At 37.1% G+C, this 12,231-nt stretch overlaps 1 protein-coding gene across 1 annotated transcript in view; it reads left to right on the forward strand.

Moving 5' to 3' along the window:
* NMNAT3 (nicotinamide nucleotide adenylyltransferase 3) overlaps positions 1–12,040 on the forward strand; it is a 21,026-nt gene extending 8,986 nt beyond the window's left edge. The window contains exons 3-5 of the mRNA XM_009649137.2: positions 2,718–2,901; positions 6,988–7,097; positions 11,549–12,040. Coding sequence (XP_009647432.1) covers positions 2,718–2,901; positions 6,988–7,097; positions 11,549–11,958 — 704 coding nt within the window. The 3' untranslated portion in view covers positions 11,959–12,040. The remainder of the gene's footprint in view (positions 1–2,717; positions 2,902–6,987; positions 7,098–11,548) is intronic.
* Positions 12,041–12,231: the final 191 nt, after the last annotated feature.

The raw sequence follows: 12,231 nt of genomic DNA on the forward strand, positions 1-12,231 counted from the left end.
GTCTGTTGTGGATTTTCCTGTGACACTGAGAGGAAGATGAGTAATGGGCAAGAGCTGAATGTATAGAAGTATTTATTTTATCTGGGTTTCTACAGTGGTTATTTACTTCTATTATTGACTTTTTGTATAGTTTCTAATAGTAAATCCCAGACTTACTACTAGAAGAAATTAATCCTTAAAAGCCCTGCCAAAGTACACATACAATTTTATATGAAATTGGCATTTGATAAATTTGCTTTAGTATTAATAAACTAATTCAGCATTACAATTTGTGTTAGGGTTTGTGACAATGTACAGTGATCTTTACAACAGAATATTAAATACCTGTTTTCCTCAATAATACTACTTTTAACATGTTTGAGGGGCATTTTTTGTTTCATTACTTCTGTTATTTTTAGTTTTCTAAACAGTTATCCTAAGCAGTTCTCAGAGAATATAAGTTCATTGCAAGAGGAAATTTTTTGCTGCTTTTGATGGGTATGTTTTGAAAAACAAAGTCACTTAAGGGCCTGCAGGATTTTTGCACAGACTTAGGGCCAGCAATAATAACATATTTCATGATGAAAACAAACAGCATTCCAAAGAAATAGAATTTGAAGGTAATTCTGGACCAAGGAAGGTTTGAAACTACCTGTAATAATTCATGGGACAAAGAAGAGAATTGCAGTGGAAATTAAAAAAAACATAGTGGCAGAATTTAATTGTTTCCTCTTTGCATGCCTGCCAAAATTGGGGGGTGTATTTGAATAAGTGAACTTCTAAATTGCTGAAGAGGACACAAGTTATTTAGAGCCAGTAATAAAATATTTTGAGTGCTAAAGCTTGTATTTTTCGGTGGAAGGCTCTCACGCACATCATGTTTGCATAGTGCTGGGTTACTCAGTTGTTGTGAATCATCTCAAGCAGTTATTGTATTTGACTTTCAGTACCTTAAGTGTTAGCAACCTTTATTTTTCTCTTCCAGTTGGTTTCATTTCTGCTTTGGATATGGCTGATGTGGCATAAGAAGCTCTTATCCAATCTATGCAGGTCTAGGCCAGACTGGAGACTGAAATCTTTACAACTCACAAGGATATGGCAGAGTTGCAATCACTCTTGGCTAGCATGATGTCACGTTATTTTAATTTTTACATTTAATGTATTCATTTAAAATATAAGTGAAAAATTTATATCTGTAGAAACTGAAAAGAAAGGAATCAAAATGTGGAAAATAAAATTATTGTGTAAGAAAACCTTTTAATAAGGGTAACATTAATGAATTCAAACTGTAATTTATTTCCCTTAAAATGAGAGTTTGTTATAGCATTGTATATTATCAAAATACCAGAGAATAATTGTTGTTTGTAAGTCAATGAAATTATTTCCAAATTCAGATCAAGAGATGCATTTAATTATATACACACCTTTGCATTTTTCTGGAAAATTTTATCTTGTTGTATTGATCATTTTGCCTATAGTGAGAATGTTTTAAAACAGAGGATAGTTTGGACCAACATTTTAACAGGAGACAGGCCTGTAAACCTCATTGAATCTTAATGCTATTTTTTTAAGTCCAACTCACTGAAGTTCTTTTGAAAATTTTACCCTATTACATCAAAATAAATGTGGAGTTACTAAATTGTCATCTTAGAATATTAAATTGACGTGTGCCAGTATCAGAATTTATGAGTCCAGGGATATCATTACAAAGCAATAAGGGGAACTTGCTGCATTTAAGTTTCTTTGTTGAAGCAATTGAATTAAAAAAAAGGGAAGAGGATTTTTCTTCCCCCTTGAGTATCGTATTCATTATAGTTATTTAAAATACATGTGTTACACTAGAAATCATTTTGTTGAATTTCTGTTTGTCTGAAACACCCTTTCTGTCCTCTCCATTTCTTGAGGGATGCAGCTCATATCAGTGCTGTATTTCCCTATTGATTTTTTAAAACAAGAGCTACAGTTTTGTTTCCTGATTGGAGACCAGAACTGCAAAGCCTAACAGAAAGAGCTTGTTGTGTTAATGATTACGTTATGTTACAGGAGTAGAAAAATATGGACATATTTTCAAATTTAATTAACATGATCAGCCAGATAGAAAGGGTCTTTTAATGGCTGCTAAACTATGTTTGGGCCATAGTGCTGTAAGTGTCATTTTAGACTCCATTAGCCCCATCTTTGTTCTTGAATCTTCTGATTGGTCTGAATCACATTAATCACAGCTGCAGAAATATGCTGTAATTCTTGTTTTAACACAATGAAAAGGCACGATGATTTTGATAAATAACAAGCATCAGATGCTTAAGAACAAAGCAGTGGTCAGTTAAGTCATCCATTGCTCTGGCTATATAAAAGCTGTACTTACTGGAATATAAAACTAAATTATATCTAGCAATTTTGATAGTTTGCATCATAAATTATAAACATCTCTACTTGCTTGAAAATTGCATGTTCATCCAGCTTTCCTTTTTGAATCATCTAATGGGATAAACATATTGATAGTAAATGTGAGCAATTCACAGAGGAACAAGAAAGCTGCTTTTTAATTCTTTAAATTGCTGTTTCTGTATTAAAAATAATACCTAGATCAAGTTGCTCTTGTAACATTGAAGTTAACCATGCTTTGAAGAGGTTGGAGTAGATGAGCTCCCAAGGTCTCGTCTACCCTAAATTTTCAAGATTGTGTGAAGATTACTTCTTTTTTTTTTTTCTTCTTTTTTTTTTCTTTTTTTCAAAAGGAAGGTATCGGGTGATCGAAGGCATAATGTCTCCTGTTAATGACGACTACGGAAAGAAAGGCTTGGTTTCAGCAAGGCACAGGATAGCTATGGCTAAACTAGCACTGGAAACATCTGACTGGATTCGAGTTGATCCATGGGAGAGTGAGCAGGAGACATGGACAGAGACAGTAAAAGTATTAAGGTAATTACAATTTTTCCTTTCTTTATGAAGTTGCTGATTCCAAAAATCTGTCAGGCTACCAGCGTAACGCACAGAACTCACTCTTGTAAAACACCCAAGCAAAGCAGAACATGTCTGTTTATGGTGTCATCTGCTATAAGATAAAGTATAATATCTGTGAGCAATGAAAATTCCCATCACTTTCCTTCAGAAAGGCTGTGTAGTCAGTATTCCCCATCTGGAGTCTTTCCATTCCTAGTGCAAAGCAGATAGCTTTCCCCAGACCTATGCAATATTCCACAGTACTGCCATTTTAGTTAGATGCATGTGGGAAGCCTCTGCCAAGAAAGGGTCTTGCAAAGTTATAGTCACTGGAAGAGTTGTGCAGAAAAGTTCTTGGCTCTTGTGTTATTTCTTCTTTTTAAGTTTCTGAGCAGGTAATATAGAGATCTTAATCAGAAAGTAAGAGGGTTTACAAACAAACCTATTCTTCAGGAGCATCCCTGTTCCAGATTAGCTGTGTTGTCATTATGATGCCTGCAGGTTTATCTATTCACACAACCATGAAAAGTTTTCTTATTAACTCTAATGGCAAGTTAAACCCAAGCCCATAACTGCTGATGTCTTCTTCAAAATGTGAGTTTGTTGTGGTTTTGTACTGGAAGGAAAAATGAATTTGTCCAAAACCTGTTAACTTGATGTAAGTACCTTGAATCGTGCCTTTTTCCCATATGGTTGGCCTTGGTAATACATGCATTATAGGGCAAAGTTTGAAAACACAAACTTCTTGTGCTAGCCACTTTTTGGAACTGTAGATGCTACAGAAGTCAACATACATTGTTAAAGTGAAAGACTTTGTGGATGTCTTTCAAGAAAGCAAGTGTGCTGTAAGAACTGTCAATGATTCTTCATTTCTAGCCACATTTTCTAGGCTACTTTCTAACTGGAAACAGTTGTTTATATAGCTTAAGGCTCTAAAATGTGCCGTCCAACAGGTGCCCAGAAGGCTCTTATGGTTCTGTGTGAAAGCAATGGAAAAACAGACCTGTTACTTTACAAAAGCATACATAAGAATACCCTACATACTTACAAAACAACTAGTGGAGCCTTTTAGTTCTGCTTTTATTTGCTTTGCTGAGTGAACATAGACATCTAGTTGTTTCTTTTGCCCCTTCCCTCCATCCAGCAGGATAGGACTGGGGCAGGAGGAAGACTAGGCAATGCCACCCTGTCTTTGCAGAAAACTTCGCTGTTCTTTTCTCTAGACACAATCGTATATTCCAGTGTGAGAAATCACTAAAAGGTCTGTCCTGCAGTATTGGTTGGATATGGGATTTTTCTTCTAAACTCAGTTTTGTAAAACTATTTTCCCTCCAGAGAAGCAGCCATAAGTCTTACAGATCAGGTGATCCTACTTAAAAAGGCTTTGATCTTGCACAACTCCAACTGAAGTGAGTACTACTTGCAAGATTGGGTTTGTAAATTGTAAATCCACTTCGCAGTCCTTTAGGATAAGAGGCAAAGTAAATAAAACCTGTGTGTATAATTTTCTGTTCAGGGAAAGTAGAGTCAATGTGATATGAACAGCCAAACTTCCTGTCTGCCTAGAAAGTGAACCTCTAGTTTTAAAAATAAATTCACAAAATGTTAAAATGGATACCTGTTAATGATAGAAATGAGCTTAGATAATTTTTGACCTATATTAATGAGATGAACCAGTGCTATAATCTATTGGTGAACCCTGTCCCTTATATGGGGAAGCAACATCCTGATGAAATTGCACATGTAGGTATTTTGGCTTTTTATTGTATTTTAATGGTCACATGTGAATATTAAAAAAAGATGTGGCTTTAGGGCTAAATCCTTACCAAGTATAAACAGGCAATGGTTTATTGTGGAGTTGTGTTTCTTCACAAGTGTTGAAGGTTGATCTATAGATTCTTCCCTGGTTAAAGAACCAAGAACCAATTGCTACCTTCACTATAAGCTCACTTAGGCAGGAAACTTTAGTGCCAATAGGAAGAGATTTTGCTATCACAAGGCAAAGGCAGAAAACATTATGGTACCTAAATGTCTCTTCTTAGCAGTATTTTGAATTGTGTGCTTAACTGCAGTAGAACATTGTGTCCTGAGACACATGAATGGCCTTTTCCTAAAGTACTTGTTTTACCTGGGTGCAACGAAAATGTCATATTTCATCAAAATCTGTGGATTTTGCAGAGGCTCCCAAATAGTTACGACATAAACGAATTTTAAGCAGCAAAGCTCATATCCCACTTGTGGCAGTACTACGAGTTGCCTGTTATATTAAGTGAGTATGGAAATTTTGGAGACTATCCCAAGGCTTTTTTTAGAGAGGAGGAGGGAACATGATAGAGCTATTTGCCACTTAAGCTGCTGTTCCTGAATATTCTTCCTAGTCAAGAAAACAGTATTGCCAAGTAACCAAAGAACTACATTCATTCCTCTTGTAACGTAGATCTGATTGTGGTGCAGGTATACTATGAATTAATTTAGAATTGGCAAAGATCTATCTTACCCAACTTCTGTTGAATTGTGTTTGTGATTTAATTATATAGTTATTCAAAGCTTCATAAACAGTTCAGAAAATGCTTGATAAACTGACAGATTGGTTTGTCCTTTTTGGTGTACCTATAAAATAACATAACCCTATGTAACATTAGTCCTGCATTGAGCTCTTTGCCAAGAGTTCTTATTTTTGAATCATGGCCCAAGAATGTCAGTCCATGGTACAAAGTTAATGTGCTTGACTATACATAGCATCAGCCTGTTTACAGCAAGGCAGCATTAAAAATAGAAATGCAGGAAGACACAGGCCAAGCTACTGCTACCTACTCTCTACCATATGTCCCTCACCTCTTGTCTATGCAGTTTCTTCAGCCAATGACTGAGTATCAAAAATTACTGGAGGTAGTTATGCAGCCTGTCTAAGTGTAGGTTCTTGACACTTGTGCAACTTATTCCTGTGGCTAAAAGTATTTGCATGATTTGAAGAGTGTACATTTGAATCACTAAACTATAAATTCATTCCTTAGGCCAGACATTCAAAGGGTTATCTATGGCTTTGTACATATACTGAATTCGGACTTTACCTTGTAACTCATAATCTTTGCTTTGATATAGTCATATAAGACCCAGTATCACTTTGGCTATATATCTACTTGACAGAAATGGGACACTGGCTTGACTCTGTGTCTACTTGTCCAGTTTAACCATGAGCTTCTGTCCTGAAACGATTTTGATTTGTGCCAATATGAGCAATGCCTAAGTGTGGCTCAGGATGGTGCAGGTCAGGGACTATCCTAAACAGACAAGGCCATGCTGATTTGGAAGGCTTAGGTATTTGGATCTGAGATTGGCACTTGCACTCATGATCAAAGAATGGGCTACTATCATGAGGTAATAGTACCAGTATTGCAGTGGGGCACCAGTGACCAGGAGCAGCAAAAGAATAAAGCAATAGAAACCTAGAAAAACTGATGAAAGGATCCTTGCCTGCCTTCACAGATCTGAACTCAGTAAAGTTAGAAGCATAGCAGATGTCAAAAATCTTAGGAGAATTGTCTATTTTGAGTTTCTCAGGTTTGTGATTCTTTTAATTAAAACAAAAGGGAAAACCAGAAGGTGAAAACTCAGGGAACATGGTTTTGTGGAGAAGAAGATGAGAGAGCACAATGTCTCCTCCTGAAAAATGAGCACACATTATAGAAACATCATCATGAGGGGTTGTATTTAATCAAGAAATTAAATCTAGTCATTGAACTGCGATTTAACCCTGTTTCAAGCAAAAACCTCCACAATGTTTTAAAATGTAATGTTGCTACTGAAATTGCTATAATGGTAGAATTTCAAAAAGGAGTTGAAAACTGGAATGCCACTACGGAGATTGCTTGTGAATTCTGCAAAATGTTAACTACATTGATACTAATCTCATGGTAGAATGAATATGCTAAATTCTTAACAAATTGTATTCAAATCCAAAGTGCATAAAAGCAGACTGTGTTCTTGAATCTGAAAGTGCCAGGTAATCGCTTTGTGCATCTCTGAGAGGATTACCTCACACAGACGCCTTTATTTTAAATGCAGGCACCATTACAATGAATCACTCAGATTGCTCCGGTCCAAGAAGGAATTAATGAAAAACAAACGGCCCATAGAAAGATCTACAGAGGATTCCCTTTCTTACCAGCACTCAGGTTGGTTCATAACTGTAAACACAACTCTGTTTAGCATTAAAAACAAGACAGCTTTACCAGACTAGACTAATTGATGAAAGAGTTGAATGTGTTCTATGTTATATGTACTGTGGTAGCTGCTAAGTTTTGAGGGTTGGAGCTGCCTGCCAAAATTAGTCCATGACAAATGCCAGCATGACTGCTGGTGCAGTTATTTTGTAGTAACTCCCACATAGACAGGAGACTTATTTTGGAGTTGTATTAACTCTTGGTTTTATAAACATCCCTTTAGTTGTGTCAGAGATGTATGTTGTGGCCCTGCTGGTTTTGCAAAGCCTAAAATATATGAATAAAAAATATCAAAAAGTATAGAAATTACTTAGAATTGTAATTCTAGTGTTAGACGATGGATGAAGTATATGGATACCATACCAGTGATGCTGATGCATTGGTGTTTACTGCATTTCTGGACACAAAAGCCTCTGTTGACATTAGAAGTATGGCAGGTTCTGGAAACACTGTCACTTTGGGGTTTCCTATTTTGTCATATTCCTGAGCCCTGCAACTTGTTAGGATGCTGCTAGATTTTTGATACATTACATTTTTCCTGTAGTATTGCAACACTTCCTGGACATGAATAATACATTTAAGTTGTTCATGGTTATACTAAAGTTTCTAAAAGATCAGTTGTTACATATTTATAGATGGTAGAGGAAAAAAAGTCTCAAGGCATTTGGACTGCAATGGAATCTTGTGCCTGATGGGGTTAATGATTGTTGGCAAATGACAAGTCAGATTATTCCACATTGCCACACTAAGGAAAAATAGTGTGAAAGTAGTAAAGGCTATTTCAATTTTCCATTACAAAAAAATTTTTGGCTACTATTTTCTGTAGTTATTTCAAGCTCGGTAGCATTTTATGTAAAAAATGATCAAGAAAACAAATGTTAAAACCAGTCTTTCTTTCCCAATAAAGATTCTCAGTTTAGAATTCATCAGTTGTTATCACAGGATTCCTCTACAGTTAAAACCAAAAGGCATAGCAAAAACAGGATGAGAAGGAGGATCTGCAAGAAATAGGTTTCTCTGTCTAGCACACAGTGGCTGGATTTTTTTTTTTATTCTATCTGGCATCTATCTACAAAGAACAATCCATTAGCTTGAACAGAGAAAGGCTAGCATCCTGTTGTTACTTACTTTTTCTGCCTTCAGGCTTTGACTGACTGGGCAGTGGTACAGATTTGGCTATATTAAACATGTGGCCCACCAAGAAGGAGCAGAATGGTTTTTTCCCCACTTCCTTTGGTCACTAGCATGGTATGGCGTGGGGCATGGGGAATGATCAAGAGCTATTGAGAACTCCAGAGCAGAATAGAGTTCCTCCCCTTTCTCATAAATAAATGTTGGTTAGCGCAAACTTTCTAATGGCAGGCAACTGTTACCCAATTCCTCCTCCTTCTCCCTCCCCACTCCCTCCAAAAAAACCCCAACCCTCCTACCAATGAAATCTGTTGAATTGGGGTTTTCTGTGAAGTTTGTAGAAAGGCTCAGTCACCTCATGGAAGCTTTCGCAAAGATCGGCTTGATGGCTGAATTTAGCATTGGCAAAATTCCATAATAAGCTATTTTTCTACTAAAGGTATGCCTACTAAACTGTAAGACTTCTTTGCATGGTGCCGAACCTCATGATTTTGTTCCATGTGAAATAATCAGGTCACTTTAATATATATTGCAAATAAAAAGGTTGACTGAGGACAGGTATAGACAAATGATTACAGTTTTAATAAACTTAGAATAGCTTATTAGTGCTAGTCACTCAGGACAAAGATGAAAACGATACGACTACGGCGTTAAAAAGAACTGTTTTTCAGTGTCCAGGGATTTGTCATCCCTCTTTGATTAACCAAGTACAGCTTCACATGCAACATTTCTTCTACTTACAAGAGATGGTTGATGATCTTCATTTCATTTTTAATTGAATCCCCTGCACTTCAAGCCTCTCAGTTGCCTTACATGAACAACTTTGTTGTCACCTCTTGAATGCTTTTTCCTGGCATATTCCAACATTCCATTAATTAGACCTTAAATCCAGCTACATCCTTTGTGTTAATAGTTATTTCTCCTTTAGCTTACCCTCTCCTTTTTCCCTGAACAACACTTCAAAGAATTTCAGCTATGCCAATCAAAAACAAGCAAAAATTTCCCTGATCCAGACATACCATGGCCTGAAATAAAGGCTACTGTACGGACCATTGCAGCAGCCATTTGGGTTTTATACCATTAGCTGTAGTGGAAACTGCAGATCATCATTTAGCAAAGTGCCTTTGAAAGGCCAAAGACACATTTTTCTCATTGGGGCAGAAGATGTGGAGATATGCAGAGATGTATTTGTAAAATTGACAGCCTTTTTGTAAAGCCTACAATCTATTATTAGCTTCTAGTAACCTAGAACTGCAATGCATGTACAGTCAGAGAAAACCCATCAACACTATAAAAGCTCTGGTGTAATATTAGCTCTAATACAGTTTGAGACAGAGTACTGTTTTATTGTGGAGGTTGCTGTTAAGTAAAAAGAAAGCTGTGGCATAAAACCCAGGTAAGGCTCTGGAAAGCAGGGCACTGGAGACAGTCTAAACATGGAACTGAGGACAGGGAACTGGAAAGGAAGAGTATAATCTGTGAATGGAAAGACGAGAAGATTGGAACTGGCATGAGGAAGTAGATGGGCAGAGGACAGCTTGGAAGGGATGAAGCAGAAAAGATCAGCTTTATCATGATAGAGCTCCCAGGGTTGTGTGAATCCTAAGGTTCTTGGTGTCTCATCATTCATCGGCAGTCAGTAGTATCTGGGACATTCATTCAGAGTTTCATATTCTTGTAGCCCTGGTCCACACAGGGATCACAGACAACTTTTGGAGGTACTTCTGCACTAGCTCAAGCATCAGAGATGAGAGTATTGAATCTAAAGGTTCCAGCCTCACAGATGTGGGTATCAAAACAAAATTTCCTGGGTCATTTGTGGGGGGAGAGGGCTGTTACAAAAATTTCACAGTCCTACCAAACACACTAATTATAAACTCTAAAAAAGCCCAGAATTATATCAAGTATGTGGACAGTCTGTGGTGATTCTGTCAGGCATGAATGCTTCAAGATAGCCTTGTCCCTACAGTCCTCATTCTGTAGTAGTGCTGCATTCAGAGCACAGGAAGGTGCAGGGCAGTACCCCTGCTGCCTTTGTTGTAGGGGTTGGAAGGTATGCAGCGAGGGCTGTAAGAAGAGAAGAAATCCTTGCTGTGGTTAACTCAATTATATATAATAAACCTGGGCAAAATTGAGTGTATCTTAAGGTGTTCAAGGTATGCTTTTCATGCATCATCACGGGTGTGTTTCTTATTTTTTGAATTGCTGATTTAAGCTGTTTGTGTAAGACTTGCAGATGTGCTAACCATCTACAACCACAAATAAATGTAAAATGGAGACAATACCTCCATCCTTCCCCTTCATTTCATGTGAATGCAAGGCTGTGAAAATACCTAGTCAGTGTTTGTAAAATACTCAGATGGTATAATGATGAGTGCTGTAGAACAGACTTTGAGGAAAGAGGTAGTTCCATACTGGGGCTTAGGCAGTGGGCAGCAAATAGGACATGGAGAGAAAACAAACAAAAACTTATACTAGTGAAGTGTCATTCTTGGTCATGAGGTACAGCAAATTTGGCTTTAGCTCTCTTTGTACTAGAATGAAAATGGCATGGCCACGTGACACAAAATATTATCTGTATAATATTCTGCTGGTTCAAATTTCTTTAAAAATAAAATTAAACTTAGTAGGTCAACTAACTAGCTTATTGTACTAGTAAAGGTAGTTAGATTAGATACAGTCCATCATGTTTTAGATGATAGAGGTGCAGATGCACAAGCCCACGTGAAATACTAGGCTGTTCTCTGGCTAATGTGACAGTATGCAAACCTTGTGTCTGTGTGCCAGAGTGCAGTAGGGCAGCTGCTCCCTAAGGTATGGGGAGCCATATGCGGTAACACCATGGCAGGCAAGGGCTTCGCTAGCTGGGGTTGGTCCCACAGTACCTGAGAAAAGCGAGCAGGGCAGGCTGTGGGGGAGTAGCCAGGTTCAACCAAGTCTAGACGTTGTGCTAAAATAATTCTCTTTTTTATTTGCTTCTTCCCATTTTTGGCTTGCTTGCGTGGAGGAATAATTCTCCTTTAACATTGTACAGATAATCTTTGATGTGCTGTGAGTGATGATGAAGTAGGTGATAACATAATTATGACCAAACATATAAAATCCAAGCTGAATTTTTTTTGAAGCCTTTTGAAAGAAAACTGGAGTAAAGGTAAGTGATTTAAAGAAAAAAAAAAAAGAAAAAAAATGATGCGTTAAAATCAATTTTAAGTATAAACTTCCCAGAAACCCGAGCAAGTATAGAAATCTCTTGTTTCCTTTTGTCTTTCCAGTTCTACCAGAATTAAAGCTGCTCTGTGGGGCTGATTTTCTACAGACATTTAAGACACCCAATCTCTGGAAGGAAGAACACATCAAAGAAATAGTGGAAAAGTTTGGTTTGGTCTGTATTAGCCGTGCTGGCTCTAATCCTGCTCAGTATATCAATGAATCAGACCTTTTAACTAAATTTCAGCACAATATCTTTCTGGTGAAAGAATGGATTCAGAATGAAATCAGTGCAACACAGATACGCTATGCCTTGTGCAGAGGATTAAGTGTAAAATATCTCGTACCAGATTCTGTTATATCCTACATTGCACACCATAATATCTACACAGAAGAGAGTGAGCGGAAGAATGAAGGTGACTTGCTTCAGCCTCTTAAGTTGCATAACACAACAGTAAACCCACTAAATGACTGATGTCTGTAGTGTGTGAAGTGGACAGACCTGGCTTTTTTTCATGTAAAGTTCTTGAGAAAGTTGTGTCTTGTTAATGAGGGGAAAGTACGTCAGTCCAAAATTTCTTTAATTCATGTAATGTTTTAAATTCATGTTTTTGTGTGTGGTAGTGCTTAAGCAAAATTTTAAGCTGCGTAGCTTAAAATATGTAAAGAACAGCCTCCTTGTGGAAAAAAAAAAAAGAAATAAGATCTTAACAGTAAATATTAATCTCAAATAATACTTAAGGGTCAA

The sequence above is a fragment of the Egretta garzetta genome, unplaced genomic scaffold (assembly GCF_000687185.1).
Source record: "Egretta garzetta isolate BGI_Z169 unplaced genomic scaffold, ASM68718v1 scaffold161, whole genome shotgun sequence".
Lineage (NCBI taxonomy): Eukaryota > Metazoa > Chordata > Aves > Pelecaniformes > Ardeidae > Egretta > Egretta garzetta.